At 28.4% G+C, this 16428-nt stretch overlaps 2 protein-coding genes across 2 annotated transcripts; one reads left to right on the forward strand and one right to left on the reverse strand.

Annotated features, from left to right (window-relative positions):
• Positions 1 to 1205: 1205 nt before the first annotated feature.
• LOC126898097 (chymase-like) lies at positions 1206 to 2331 on the reverse strand. The gene is made up of 4 exons (XM_050672045.1): positions 2077 to 2331; positions 1887 to 2000; positions 1600 to 1790; positions 1206 to 1527 (listed from the first exon to the last, which is right to left on the reverse strand). Exons 1-4 carry the CDS (start codon positions 2329 to 2331, stop codon positions 1206 to 1208), a joined length of 882 nt encoding a protein of 293 aa, XP_050528002.1.
• A 2971-nt stretch (positions 2332 to 5302) lies between these two features.
• On the forward strand, positions 5303 to 7733 carry LOC126898098 (neprilysin-2-like). Its single transcript, XM_050672046.1, has 4 exons — positions 5303 to 6497; positions 6648 to 6765; positions 6838 to 6950; positions 7141 to 7733. Exons 1-4 carry the CDS (start codon positions 5303 to 5305, stop codon positions 7719 to 7721), a joined length of 2007 nt encoding a protein of 668 aa, XP_050528003.1. The 3' UTR covers positions 7722 to 7733.
• The last annotated feature ends 8695 nt before the right edge of the window (positions 7734 to 16428 follow it).

Raw genomic sequence — 16428 nt, forward strand, 5'->3', positions numbered from 1 at the left:
AGTTTAGCTGATATTTATGTATATTATGAGTAGAAAAAAAATTGTTCACTTATCTTAAAAACTTATACCTTTTTTAGGTACGATGCGAAGTTGAGAAGGTATTAATTTTTCATGATGTGTTTTTTTTTTGTGTAATTTTATATTTTCATCTTTAAATTGTTATAACTTTTCGAAAAATATATGTAACAACACAAATTTTTTTTTCTATACATTTTATATACTTTTTTAAATTCGGGCAATTTTCCCTTATACAGGACGCGTTCAAAATTTGAAACATACGTATAATTATTAGAACTTTGACAATTTAATTTTTGAAAATGTTCCAGAAATACTGGATCTTTTAAACATAAGTCAAATTAAAGCTTATATTACGAATTTTAAATTGAAAAAATACATTTATCCCGACTATTACCTTCTATGTACAAATGGCCACCAAATTAAAAAAAAAATGTAAAATTTGGTAAAAAAATTCATATTCTATCGTTATGTTTTTTATACTTAAACTGGCATAAGTTTTTGAAATATTAATAAATCAAAATAATATTTTTTTATGTTAAAACCTTTTATTTTCCTTTTATTTTATATGGTTTTTTTGACAATCTGACACTTTACTTGCCCATAAGGGGATTAAAAATAGCAACATTTTTACAAAAGTCAACTTTTTCAACTTAACTTTTGAAAATGTTCCTGAAACACTGCGTTTTTTAAATATATGTTAAATTAAAACTTATGTTACATACCATAAATTACAAAAAAAAAATTGTCCCGACGACTTATCTTCTACGTGCAAATGGCTGCCGTGTTTAAAAAACATGCTATTTTTGTTATATATATAACAAATTTAAAAGTATTCTCATTAAAATGTCGACGATCGACTTCTTTTAGTCTACTCTAATCCGTATCATATATTTTTCAAAACATGAATGGAGGAGCAATAGATTCTCTATTATTCCTGTAGTCGTTTTAGACTGAATTTATATATATATAAATTCAGTCAAAAAATATATTATACATATGCTGATACGACTTCTAGTTTTATAAAAGAAAAATGTAATTTAAAACTGAATTTTATTTAATACAAATTTAAAAACATTTTATAGCTTGATATGTGTTAAAATAAATTTCGTTTTAGTTAAAGATAAATTATTAAAATATTATGTTTCTGTCAAATTTTTATGGATTCTAAGTCTTTAAGACTGCTAATTTTACACATGAATTGACGTAAATAAACCTATTGTTAACTGTGAAATCAGTACGGTTACTAAACTTCCTAGGAAATTATTTGATTCATTCGACAATATTTCATTTATCCACTCTTTATACGGATAAACAAATAAATGTCTGGTTTGAACAGTAGCACTTCCGCATTTTACTTCTCTTTCTGGGTCGTGAAAATCGTATCCATGACTCGCTATGCCGTACTGGAAGCCTCGACAAATCATTGGGCCTCCACTGTCTCCAGGACAAATCATGTGAACATCAGGTTTTGAACACAAATACTCTGGCCACGTCAAAGGTATATTGTGCCTGTAAATGAATGAATACACAAAGTGTACTAAAAAAATATTTTCATAGCTTTTTTTTTATAAAAATGCTTACTTATTGTAATCCTTGCATGCTTTCGGGCCGTATCGAACTAGAGCTCTAGTAATGTATCCCATATTACCGGCCTCGCCATATTGTGTCTGCCCAAAACCAAGAACATTACACTTTAATTCAGTGTAGTTTTCGAAATTTCCCGGATGTCCTGAAAGTTTTACATACCTATGCACGTTAAACGGACTGTAGATCTAGAATTGTTAAATAAAAATCAATTCATCTCAAAACTATTCTTTCTGCTCTAATGTGAATTTCTGTAAATATTTTGTACTTTTAAAATAACCGACCTGTATAATACTAATATCGGCTTTCATCGTAATATGATTGTAATCGACATGACTGTAAATTCGACGAACTGATCGTTGAGGGACGAATTCGTCCACTGGACTTCCATGGTATACCTAAATAGTATTATACCTGTAAACATTTGTAAAAACAGAATAAAAATATCGAAAAGTCCTTCGTAATGCGATTTACTTTAATACTAGACGGCAATTTTTCATGAGTGCAATGGCCGGCTGTTAACACAAAAACGGGAGCTACCAGTGTACCGGTGCAAATGGAAAATTTCCTAAAATTCGAACGTATCCTCAAGCCAACGACGTAAGGATAATCCATTGGATCAAATCGCTTACCACTAGCCACGAAATCTTGTTTTGTAACCGAGGTCGCTACATTTTCTAATGAAATTAAGCATACTAGTACGTTTAAAGTAAGGAGGTACGATTTCATAATCAGTATTAATTTTTTTAAATTAAAACGATTGTAAAAAACAACGACATAATGAAAATCTGTTACTATGCATATATATTTTACGAGTATTATTTATTTTTATTATTTAACTGACGCAGCATATCCGGATACTGTTTTATATATTTTATTTATGTAAACGTCAAATTATTTTAAATATTTTCAAGTTGTCATCTGAAATTAAAAGAAATTTTATAAGTCATTAACTGGCACGTAGCACTTGTGAAGAACTTTTTATTTCTAATTTTAAGTTTCATATGGAATATTTAATAATTTTTTATTGAACTATATACAGTCTATATACAGAACTATATAGTTTTTAACTATATACAGTTTAAATAAAAAAAAAAAATGATATGGGTACTTGTTATTAGTGTTTGGAATTATATTAATTTATAAATTTTGTGAAGTTATTTCGAACACACCATTATCCAGTATAAATTTCTATTAATCGACTTGAAAACTTTTTAATATTTTGTTTCCTAGGTTATAGTTTGAGCTTTTTACATCGAAAGACATTTCTACGCTCCTATTATATATATTCCTATGACAAACTCGCATAAACTCGAGAAACTTCAAAGTGACTTAAACAAAATTTATAAATGCATAAACTTCGGGCCCTATTTATCATAATAATTATGTGAAGATAATGTTATAACATAATTTCAATATTTCATAAATATAAACTTAAAATAACAATTTTTTTAACATTGTAAAAATAAATATTGATGTTGTTATGTGCAACATAATTATGAACACAATTATTTTTTAACCGTTGACTAGTCCAATTAATGCAAATATATTATGCTAATTCGATTAAGCGATTTTATATGTATGCGCTAAATTTAACGAATTCAAAAGTACTAAATGATACAGTATGTCGCAATGAGTTGTCTGTATACTATTACAATATACTTAGTTTCATTTGCATGTACTAGTATTTCATCGCATAATTTAAATGAAAAGTCAATTTTCTATAAACTTTCCACCGCTATCGATCACGATATTGCAAGAGTATTGGATTTGATTGAAAAAAACGCTCGAATCCAACTTCCAAAAGCAGAACCCTTGGAAGAAATCGTTAAGCATAGACCTGACTTATTTACAAACGTTCCGGAAGAGATAATGACTTCCTGTCTTGACTTAAGTAATTTTATTGAAAATCCGTACACTAAGTTTGACTTAGTGATATCGACTCCATACTTGTACGACACCACTGACAACATTAAAGTTATAACGCAAAGCAACTATAGAGATGAATCCTTAAGGTTTGCCGAATTTTCAACGGAACGTTATGAGGCATTGACAACCAATTTTGTGATGGTTTTTAATTCTCCAAAAGTTAAAGTGACTCAAGAATACGACTCGGCGGAACCGTTAAATGCCGATCAATCTTATATACAGCACTTTCGAAATCCGATCAAAAGCAAGTCCAAAACGACAGAAATTTTCAAAAAAAATACATTAACCACAGAACCATTAATTTTCGATTTATTAAGTAAAATTTCTTGCAGCATGAATAATACTCATGGTACTACTGAGACAAAAAAAAATAAAACTATCACTGCATGTACCAAGCGTCCTAAATCACAAAAAACTACCAGTATTTATACGAAAAAAAACAAATTTTGTAGTACTACTACAGTAGTCAATGAAAGTACCAAACCGTGTAAAAATTTTTCTGTCTGTACAAATTTTACAAAACCTAGTGACTGTATCAAAACAGTATCTGCTGATTACATAAGATTTAGCGTTGCTACTCATAAATGTACGGAATGTTCAAAACCAAATATAAGTTCCACTTTTAATACGAATTGTTCTAGGTCAAGTAACCCTTCTGTTAGATCCACAACTCAAAAATATAAAACTAGTGTATCATCAATATGTACGAATAACTCTAAAACTATACCATTCGATTTTAATACTGTGAACTATTCTAACATTAACGAAACGACAAAACAAAACGAATATACTGATAAATCGGTCACAACCTTGTTCCCGGTGATTCCCTATTCGTTCAACATAAACTGCAGTACGCCGACCAATACGGTCGCTACTTATTCATCATCGACCAGAGTAACAAAAATCATCGATACAGCTAGAAACTTGACGGATATACTCAAACTTTTGTATGAAAAATCGGCTTCAAAGTCCAGCAAATCTCGTGCAGCTCAAAACAATCGACTAGCTGTGGATTTAATAAAAAATAGTTTTGTATTTGATTCGTCACAGTCTTCTTTAAAAAGTACTTCAAAAATACTATCATTATGGACCACAATGCCGTTTGGTCATAAAATATATACAGGGGCATTATCTAGCAATCAACGAACTCCTTCTGAGGACTCTAAACTACCATAGGTTAAATTACCAAATAAAATATTAAATAAATAATATCGGAAAATATCACATTATCATTAATAGAAGTAAAGAATTAACACTGTTTTAAATTATTGTTTTCTAGTAGTTCTGAACATTTACGTCCACTAGACTTGATTAAAGAAGAAATATTTTAAGAATATTTATTCTTAAATAGTTATGTTTAAATTTGTTAAAGTTTTTTTCGTAGGTAAATTTTATTTTTTTATTTTTACCCATTAGTTTCATTAAAAATTTTGAGAAATATAAAAATAATTTTTTATACGGTAACATTTATAATATTAAAAACTTTTCGTGAAAAATATATAAAACATAGTAAATAAATTCGCCAGAATTATAAAACTTTAGTTATCACTATAGTTTTAAGTGTTTTTTTATTGTAATTATTTCACTTATTCGTATAAATACGATGCAAGTATATTCCTCATTGGTTAAATGGTAAAATGTTCAATATCAAATATATTCTTTTGGCAATCGTTACTGATGGATTTGAAAAATGCGTAGACCGTTTAGTTTTGACCGTACACGGATGTTGTTATTGTTTTATTTATTATATACTGTAAAATGTAAGCCTCGAATGAATTTCAGATTTAAGGAAAAAAATATATGCGTTTCTGAGGGTTGTGTCAAATCGGCAGCTTCTATATTAGCTAATGTAGACAAGACGGTCAATCCTTGTGATGATTTTTATCAGTTTGCGTGTGGTAAGTTTACGACAGGTGCTCTAGTAGACGATGACAAAGCTTCTCGGACTACATATAGTGCTGTGAATCGCATGGTCGAAGACAAAATTAGACATGTTTTAGAAGAACCTATCAATCAGCTCGATTCGATTCACTCAAAATTGGCTAAACAGATATACGCTACTTGTATGGACGAACAAACTCTGGAAAAACGAGGTACTCAGCCGTTACGAGAAATTCTATCTAAAATAGGCGAATGGCCTGTATTGAGCGGTAACCAATGGGACGAAGAAAATTTTCATTGGACCGATACCGTTTACAAATTCCGTGACCACGGACTAAGTATCGACTACTTGATTGACTTATCAGTTAAAATCAATCATAAAAATACAGAGGCTTATATTATCGAATTAGATCGAGCAACTCTAGCAATGAGTTCAGTATATATGAAACACGGACTCAAAGATAAGAGAGTCAGTTCGTATTATCGATACATGGTAGACGTCGCCGTTGAACTTGGAGCAACCGAACAGTATGCCAAGTCGGAATTACGACGTGCACTTGACTTAGAAGTCCAGCTCGCTAGAATATCACAATTGCAGTCATTAAGACATCTAAAAGAACTATTTACTGAGGTCACTTTAGCTGATTTGGCAAGACGTTATTCAGGAATACCCTTACGAGAATATATTAATCGACTGATTTGTGGAGCCGGCAAAACGTGTGTATTAAATAACGACAAAATCGTGGTTAATACACCCCATTATCTGGAAGGACTAGAAGCAACTCTGAAATTTACCTCAAAGAGGGTGTTAGCAAATTACTTGGTATGGCGGGCCGTAGCATCGTCGATTGCATTTTGCAACCGAAGAGTCAGGTACCGAGAACAGCTATGGCATGAAGCAGTTTTAGGTCGACCGGCTCGAGAACCTAGATGGACTGAATGTGTAACTATCTCTTCAACCGTGGTAGATTCAGCAGTTAGCGCTTTATACGTCAAACAATATTTTGATAAGCAAACCAAAACAGTCGCTACTGATATGGTTAAACGCATTCGAAAGGAATTTTATCATACTCTTTCAAAGTCGGGTATGACGTTAAATTAAAAAATACTATTTTATGGAAATATATATAATCATTTTTCCTCTACGTAAAATAAATTAAGTACCAAATATTCAAGTATTTGTTAAAATAACAATTATATATATATATTTAGTTTATATGTTTTTAATGTTTTAGATTGGATTGACCCGATAACAAAAAGAAATGCCCTCGATAAAGCTGAAGCCATAGAAGAATTTGTGGGCTATCCCGATGAGCTTTTAGATTCTCTTACCGTCGACAAACATTATGAAACGTTACAATTTAATAATTCAAAAAATTACTTAGAATCTATATTGAAAATAACGAAATTTCGTTGTGATAAAAGTTTTGAAAAATTACGTGGTCCAGTTAACAAGACCGATTGGGTGACACATGGACAAGCCATTACTGTAAATGCATTTTATAACTTAGTTGAAAATAGTATTCAATTACCTGCAGGTTAGTAGTTGAAAATCGGTATATTTCTGTAAAAACGACATTTGAAATTAATTATATTTCTTTTACGGTTAGCAAATATTTATTGCTGAAACTTGAACTTATCATCTTAAGTTTTTATGCTCTTTAAATAGTATCTATTTATTTTAATTTTCTGTAAATTAGAACTTTTTAAAGTGAAAGTGTCTTTAAGGTATTTTGCAAGGTATGTTTTTTTCGCCCGATCGACCCAATTATTTGAATTATGGAGGGATCGGCTACGTTATTGGTCATGAGATTACTCACGGTTTCGACGACCAAGGTCGTTTGTACGATAAGACTGGTAACCTGCGAGACTGGTGGCTACCAGAGACCGTTGAAAAGTTCCACGAACGAACCAACTGTATGATTCGACAATATAGTAACTACACTGTAGATAAGGCGGCTGGATTACGTATTGACGGGCGACATACGATCGGTGAAAATATCGCTGATAACGGCGGAGTAATGTCGGCTTATAATGCGTACCGTCGATGGTCAGCTGATAAAATAGAGCCACGGTTGCCCGGACTATTCGAATATTCACCTCAACAGATGTTTTGGATTAACGCAGCGAACATTTGGTGTTCAGTGTATCGACCAGAAACGCTCAGGCACGTTGTTTTAACCGGCTTGCATGCCCCGGGCAAATTTCGCGTGATAGGTACCTTACAAAATCAACCGGAATTTGCGAGTGACTTTAATTGTTCTTTAGGATCTTACATGCACCCGCAGAAAAAATGCAAAGTATGGTAACGTCATAAAAAAAAAAAAACATTGGAGTTTATGATGGTGGTTTTCTTATTTCATATACAAAATATTTATCAATGATTTTTTAATTTGATCGTAGTCTTAGAAAGTAAATATTTTCTTAGAAACGCGTAAAATAATTACTGTACCTATTAAGTTATGTATTTGTTGAAATACTTAATTTTTATCTTGAATTTTTAGATTCTATGATAACATAGAATGTGTTAGTTATCTATCTATCTATATATATAAATATAATTTCTCATGTAGATTTATGAGATAATTCGATTGTATTTCTATAAATGTATTTTTGTAAAATAGTATATTAAATTATATTTAATTTTAGATATTTGCTAATGCTAATTTTTTAAAAATAAAATGTGTTTAAATTTTTAATTAAACCTTTGAATTAAATACTAATACTAAAAAGAAAGAATAGGCTGGTGGTTAAAATATTAACACACCGAATAAAAATAGAAAGTTTAAAGATTATAAAGAGTATCATACGATTAGTAAAAAACCCATTAAGTTTACGTACATAAATACATAATGTGTAATTGATAATATGTTTAAAAAATTTTTGATATTTATAAAAAATATTATTCTGGTATAAATGAACTTAAATAAGCCAGGTCCTTATTTTTCAGTATTTTACAATACATAAAGAGTAATACGAATTCGAATGTGCGTAGTACGAAATTTTTAATACATGTAGAGANAGTACGAAATTTTTAATACATATAGAGACTTATTACTCACTCAACACTTAAAACAAAACGGTAGCACAGTGTGGACGAGGCATAGATAGGACAAGTATAGATGATATCTAACAGTGATTAAAATCACTATCATAAGAAACGCTTCGATGCAAATCTGTAGATAGTGTTTCATTTAGAGAAATTGGTGGATTATTCCAAAAGCAACATCAACTCTTATTTCTTTAATTATATCCTGATTAGTAGTTCTTTTATTTTAAAATATAATATATGAATAAATACTAATTATAGTTTTTAAATTTAGTATGAAATTGTGAGGCCAGCTATGATGTATGGTTCATAGTGTTGGGCGGTTGATAAGAAAGTAGAGCAGAGAATAAGTGTAGCAGAGTTGAGAATGCTTAGTTGGATGAGTGGAGTGACTAGAGAAGATAGGATAAGGAACGAGCATATAAGAGGAGTGTAGGTGTTGCGTCAATCGTGGATAAGATGACAGAAAATAGACTTAGATTGTTTAGTCATGTTATGAGGACAGAAGAATCGGAAGCTGTAAGAACAGTTATAGAAATGAATGTTGAAGGAAGAAGAGATAGAGGAAGACCAAAAAAGAGATGGAGGGATGCTATTGAATGCGATTTGAGGACAGCTGATGTGAGCGTAGAAGATGTGGGAGATCGTGTCAAGTGGAAGCTTAGGATAAGGGTGGCCGACCCCAAGTAGTTGGGATTAAGGCAAAGAAAAAGAAAAATATTACCAGAAATTCCGGTGGCAATTGACATAATATGATTGTTGTTTGGGAATGTACAATTTAGCGTTTAGTTGGGTTTAAACAATATAGCGTCAAATCAATTACCTACTCTATCGGTTGTATATTAAAATACACTACACTTTAATGATACAATAAATAAATAAACTTACACATACGCACATATGCATTTATATCATTGTGTCTAATGTAAGTATAACATGATAAAAAGTAACCGTAAAATGAAAAACCCAGCACAGGGGGGTCGCGGCACAGTGGTGACGTGGCATAGTTGGATCAAGTATAATGATATCTGACAGTGATTAAAATCACTATCAAAAAAAAACGCTTCGATGCAAATCTTTAGATAGTGTTTAATTTTAAAAAATTGGTGGATTATTCCAAAAGCTTCATAAACTGCTAGTTCCTTATTAATATCCTGATTAAGACAAAGTATGTAGAATAAAAAAGAGATTATTAGAAAATAGTATTTCCCATAAAAAAATTATATTGATCAATACACTTTTCAATAAGTTATAGCATTATAATGTTAAAAATGTAAAAAATAAAATTGAGAATTTTCACACAATAATAGCATTTGGTAGCCATTTTCACCTTGAAGATAAAATAAAGTCCGAAATTTTTTTTTTCCATGATAAAGTATATTACATTAGCTTTAATTTAAGATATATATAAAAGTGTCAGACTTTCCGGAACACTTTCAAAATTTAAGTTGAAAAAGTCAATTTTTTGTGAAAAAGTTGTCATTTTGAATCCCCCCCTGTAGGCAGGTAAAAAGTCAGATTTATAAAAAAAATATACCAAATGATAGGTAAAGACATCATGCATCTACAAAAAAAAGAATTATATTGATCCATACATCTTTCGAGAAGTTATAGCATTATAAAGTTAAAAATATAAAAAAGAATTTTTTTACAAAAATCGTATTTTTTTTATTAAGTTTAATGTCTGTTTTCACCATGAAGATAAAATAAAGTCCGAAATTTTTTTTTACCATTATAAAGTATATTACATTAGCTTTAATTTAAGATATATATAAAAGTGTCAGACCTTCCGGAACACTTTCAAAAGTTACGTTGAAAAAGTTCTACTTTCTATATGCATTTTTATGTTTTGAATCCCCCCTGTATTTAGGGAAATGGTCCGATTTAAAAAAACAGTATGTCGAATGAAAGATCTATATAAATACTACTTCTCATAAAAAAATTGTAATGATTCATACATTTTTCAAAAAGTTATAGCATAATAAAGTTAAAAATGGAAAATACAAAATCGAAAATTTTCACACAAAAATAGCATTCGGTAGCCATTTTCACCATGAAGATAAGATAAAGTCCGAAATTTTTTTTTTTCATGATAAAGCATATTACATTAGCTTTAATTTAAGATATATATAAAAGTGTCAGACCTTCCGGAACATTTTCAAAATTTAAGTTAAAAAAATTAATTTTTTGTGAAAAAGTTGTCATTTTAAATCCCCCCTTGTGGGCAGGTTAAGGGTTAAATTTATGAAAAAAATATACCAAATGAAAGGTAATGATATTATGCATCTATATAAAAAAGAATTATATTGATATGTTCATTTTTGAAAAAGTTATGGCACTTTTAAGTAAAAAAAATTGAAAAAATTTCGAAAATTAGCGATTTTTAAATTTGTAATTTTTTTGGAGGTTTCCCCCATTTACGGGGAACGAGGGAATTTTTTTCAATTTTTAAGGGTAATGTCTTCGACTAGATACGATTTGTGATCTTTTGACGTATCATTGAAAGAAATCGGTTCGGTGAGAGCTGAGAAAAAGTGGTAACAGACACTAAAAAAAAAAAACACATCTTAGTAAAACCAATACCTTCTCAGCTTCGCATCGAAGCTAAAAAACGGAATATAAATTTTAGTACTCGTATTAAATGTAATGTAACTCGAAAAATATTTGTTTAAATGAAAAAATATAAGATAATTTTTTTGTTTAGAATTGTCTTTTAAACATCTTTCGTACAAAACTTTTTTATGTAAATTAAATATTTTTTGAGAAAATTAAATAAAATCATATTTTTTAACTTTTTCGAGGCTGTAAAAAAAAAGCTCAATTCCAATCAATGAGGACTATTAGTATGTCATTATACATATTTTAATTCAACTTTTAGAAAAACAAAATTTAGTTGGGAATTTTTTTTAACTACGGCAGCCGTTTAAATGTAGAAGAAAAAGTGTCGGGACACATTTTTTTTTTTCATTTTTTAGAACATAAAATAAACTTAAATTGTTATATGTTTGAAGAACGCAGTATTTCCGGAACATTTTCAAAAGTTCAGTTGAAAAAGATCTATGTTTTTTACAATATTTTAAGTTTTGAACGCCCCCTATATAAGGGGAAATTGTCCAATTTTAATAAAAAGTATGTCAAATGAAAGATGTACTTATAATGTATTTAGAAAAAAAAAATTTGTGCTGATATATACATTTTTCAAAAAGTTATAGCATTTTTAAGTTGAAAATTTAAAATCGAAAATCGAAAATTTTAACACAAAAATAGTGTTTTTTTAACTACGGCAGCCGTTTAAATGTAGAAAAAAAAGTGTCGGGACAAATTTTTTTTTTTCATTTTGTAGTACATAAAATAAGCTTTAATTTGATATATGTTTAAAGGACGCAGTCTTTCCGGAACATTTTCAAAAATTAAGTTGAAAAAATTAATTTTTGTAAAAAAGTTGCCATTTTAAATCCCCCCCAATGAGCAGGTTAAGTGATAGATTTTCAAAAAAATGATATCAAATGAAAGGTAAATATCTAAGGTTTTAGTATAAAAAAAAATTATGTTGATTTGTTGATTTTTCAAAAAGTTATGGAAGTTTTAAGAAAAAAAAGTGAAAAAATTTCGAAAATTAGCGATTTTTAAATTTGTAATTTTTTTGGATATTTCCCCCATTTGCGGGGAACGAGGGAATTTTTTTCAATTTTTAAGGGTAATGTCTTCAACTAGATACGATTTGTGATCTTTTGACGTATTTTTGAAAGAAATCGGTCCAGTGAGAGCTGAGAAAAAGTGGCAACAGACACAAAAAAAAAAAAAACACATCATAGTAAAATTAATACCTTCTCCGCTTCGCATCGAAGCTAATAAGTAAAAAAATAAGTTTTATTGTATTATGTTTTTTTATAATTTTTGTTTACATTTATGTTGAAATATTAATTCAAAACATTACTTAAACAAAAATATATTATGTTGTCTGAAAAATCATGTTCTCTTCCATATAGAGTAATAGTGATTAAAAATAATAGGTTGATACGTTTTTCGTTCTTCTACAATTTTGCCCTTTGTAATTGCTAAGTAATTTTACTAATTTGTTTCCACTTTATACATGTACACATTTCAAGGTCTCAAGAGTTGGACAGCACCCCGTTGCCTTAGTGTTCTAATGAAGGTGCTTACCAATCAATTAGATTTTATTCGTGATCAAAGAGCATCTGAATTTATTTCTGTACACTTACTTATCTTTATAGTTTTAAACCACATATTCTACAACAAGATAGGAACCGTGATGTGATTTTTTTTTTTTTTATGTCTGTTGCCACTTTTTCTTAGCTCTCACTGGACCGATATCTTTCAAAAATATGTTCAAAAGATCACAAATCGTATCTAGTTGAAGACATTACCCTTAAATATTGGAAAAAATTCCCTCGTTCCCCGCAAATGGGGAAAATTACAAATTTAAAAATCGCTAATTTTCGAAATTTTTTCACTTTTTTTTCTTAAAACTTCCATAACTTTTTTTTAAATGACCAAATCAATATAATTTTTTTTTATAGATGCATCATGTCTATACACATCATCTCCAGTGGCCGAACATTTATTGACACATAATCACTCTATTAAAACCATAAAACTAATTAAAAACGTAAATAATTACAAAGAACTTAATATCAGAGAAGCAATAGAAATGTTTAAAAATAAAAACAATTTAATTAATTGGGATCTTGGCCCACTGAAAAATTCATTATTAAACTTGTGTAAACTGGCAAAATGTGATAATATTACTTAGTGATAACGTCACTAGGTGATAAGGTCACTAGGGGTATATAAGGGAGTTTTTTCTAGTCGGGGTGTCAGTATGTGTTTAGCGTTGATAATGGTAACATTGTTTCCGAAATACGTATCCGCGACTTTTCATTAATTTTTTTGTGGCTTTTGAGTTTAATATTTTTAATATTTTTTAGTTTTTTTAAATTAATAATATTTTTAATATAGTTTTAATTTTACTTAATGACAGATTTTTCACAATAAATTAATTTTTTCAACTTAACTTTTGAAAATGTTTCGGAAAGTCTGACATTTTTGTAGATATATCTTAAATTAAAGCTAATGTAATATACTTTATCATAGAAAAAATAATTTCGGACTTTATTTTGTCGTCACGGTGAAATCAGACATCAAAGTTAATAAAAAAAAATACGATTTTTGTAAAATAATTCGTTTTTATATTTTAAAATTTATAATGCTATAACTTTTTGATAAATATAATAAAAAATTTTTTAAGAAGAAATTTTTCAAATATATTCTTCTTTTATGTAACAATTTTTTCTTTCAATCGGATCATTTCCCTTTATATATTTATGTATCATAAATATAAATATATAATATATATTATATATTCATATATTACACTTATAAATCATAAAACTTAATCAAATTATAAATAAGAAAATAGTTAATCATGTAACTTTTAGAATAATTCACCAATTTTTTAAAATTAAGCACTATCTACAGATATGCTTAGAAGCGTTTATTATGATAGTGATTTTAATCACTGTCAGATATCATTTATACTGGACCCAACTATCCACGTCCATACAATTTTTTTATGATAAATTTTTTTTTTATGTCTGTTGCCACTTTTTCTCAGCTCTCACTGGACCGATTTCTTTCAAAAATACGTCAAAAGATCACAAATCGTATCTAGTTGAAGACATTACCCTTAAAAATTGAAAAAAAATTCCCTCATTCGCCGTAAATGGGGGAAATCTCCAAAAAAATTACAAATTTAAAAATAGCTAATTTTCGAAATTTTTTCACTTTTTTTTCTTAAAACTTCCATAACTTTTTGAAAAATCAACAAATCAACTAAATTTATTTTTATACTAAAACCTTAAATATCTACTTTTTATTTGATATCATTTTTTTGAAAATCTATCACTTAACCTGCTCATTAGGGAGGATTTAAAATAGTAACTTTTTTACAAAAATTAACTTTTTCAACTTAATTTTTGAAAATGTTCCGGAAATATTGCGTCCTTCAAACATATAACAAATTAAAGTTTATTTTATGTACTAAAAAATGAAAAAAAAAATTTGTCCCGACACTTTCGATTGCTATTTACATATAGAAGATAGGGACAAATTTTTTTCTTCTAATTAGTAGCACGCAACATAACTTTTGATTTAATATGTGTTTAAAGGACGCTTTATTTCCGGAATATTTTCAAAACTTATGTTGAATAAGTTGAGTTTTGTAAAAAAAATGTTATTTTGAACCCCCTCTGGGAGGTATATAGTTAGATTTTCTAAAAATATATATCATATGAAAGAGAAATATCTTGTTTCTATATAAAAAAATTATATAGATTTGTTCATTTTTGAATAAGTAATGACAGTATTAAGAAAAAAAATGTCAATTTTACCGATTTTAAAAAGTGTAATTTTTTTGGGTGGAATTTCCTCTATTAATAGGGGAAAATTATTTTGATTTTTAAAGATAATTTCTTCAACTAGATACGATTTGTGATATTTTGACGTATGGTTGAAGATATCGGCCCAGTGAGAGGCTGAGAAATAGTGGCGGTGACAAATATATATATAAAAAAAAATACATCATGGTAAATTTGATATACCTACTCAGCTTCGCATCGAAGCTAAAACATACGTTTGATATTATTATTATTTGAATTGGAAAAATAAAACAAATTTATTTATATATGAATTAATTCACAATGTGTATATTAATAGTTCAATATTATAAAAAATATTTTCATGAAGAGTTTTTGTTGTTATTGGTATTGGTATCTTAATATATATATTTTTTAATTATTAAATAAGATTATTTCTATCAATATATTTTGAATCGTGAAAATTAATGTGTTCCATTTTGTATTATTATTTGTTACCATATTGATGAACATATTTTTATGTTAAATTTATTTATTTATGTAATTATTGTATAATAAAAAACTTATTTGACTCTTTTAAATAAAAACAAACTTTGTTAATAGTGTATAAATCTATTTTTAGAAAAAATTTTTAACGCACTAAAAAATATGTCAAATAGTCGTTTATTGCAGTTTAAGAAATGATTCGATAATTCTCGTATGTCACTGTGATATAATTTTAATTTATATGTTAATTTTACACGCATGTTCTTTGTAATTATTTACGCTTTTAATTAGTTTTATAGTTTTGAAGGAGTGATTATATGTCAATAAATATTCAGTCACGGGAAATTTATTAACTTCTTGATTTTTAATATTTCTTCGGTATTCTTTAAACGTGGATCCCGATATTTCTTTTTATTTGTTCTTTGTAACATTTATTACAACTTCGACATTGTATTTTATAAGTACACGATTTGCCCCTTCTTCTACTTATTTTCTAATATTTTAAACATTCAATTTTTTTAAATTATTTTATTATAATAATAAATCCAACCCTACTTTAAATTTTATTTAATAATAAAAATCTATTGTGAGCTTTTCTTATTGGGTAGCTAGTCTCGTCGCTAATGTCTTAGTTTTAACGAACATCGCGCCGGTAGACAACGCAGAGAAACTTACGAGTATATTTGCAATGTTTAATTTTTGTTTTGGTGTTAATTGTGCCGCATCCTTTCAAGGCGTTTTCTAGCGCCGGGACACATTGGGCCACCACAATTCCGCCTTGATAAATTTTTTGCATAGATATAAATATTTCTGATTCTTGTTTTGGCCAGGCCAGAGGAAAATTTAAGAAATATTGGTGTCTATCACTCAATAAAAAAAATACTTATTCAACAGACGTAAACAACTAATAAGTACTCATTATAAATTATATTTATAATAAAATATAGAGTGTTTAAAATCTTTCACGAGTAAGATCAGTCATAGACTTTGTGTAATTAAATCTTATTATTTAAAATTTTGAATAGTTTTTGTATGTAATTATATTGACTATATGACGAATAGTGTAAATTGTATATGTAGTGCGTT

The sequence above is a fragment of the Daktulosphaira vitifoliae genome, unplaced genomic scaffold, assembly GCF_025091365.1.
Source record: "Daktulosphaira vitifoliae isolate Bord-2020 unplaced genomic scaffold, ASM2509136v1 Scaffold_2, whole genome shotgun sequence".
Classification (NCBI taxonomy): domain Eukaryota; kingdom Metazoa; phylum Arthropoda; class Insecta; order Hemiptera; family Phylloxeridae; genus Daktulosphaira; species Daktulosphaira vitifoliae.

Coding starts and splice junctions, on each gene's coding strand:
- LOC126898098 (XM_050672046.1), top strand. CDS start 5,303: ATGAATTTCAGATTTAAGGAAAAAAATATATGCGTTTCTGAGGGTTGT. Junction 6,498..6,647: donor TCATACTCTTTCAAAGTCGG/GTATGACGTTAA, acceptor TTAATGTTTTAG/ATTGGATTGACCCGATAACA. Junction 6,766..6,837: donor GTCGACAAACATTATGAAAC/GTTACAATTTAA, acceptor TTGTGATAAAAG/TTTTGAAAAATTACGTGGTC.
- LOC126898097 (XM_050672045.1), bottom strand. CDS start 2,331: ATGAAATCGTACCTCCTTACTTTAAACGTACTAGTATGCTTAATTTCA. Junction 1,791..1,886: donor CCGATATTAGTATTATACAG/GTCGGTTATTTT, acceptor TAACAATTCTAG/ATCTACAGTCCGTTTAACGT. Junction 1,528..1,599: donor GCATGCAAGGATTACAATAA/GTAAGCATTTTT, acceptor ATTCATTTACAG/GCACAATATACCTTTGACGT.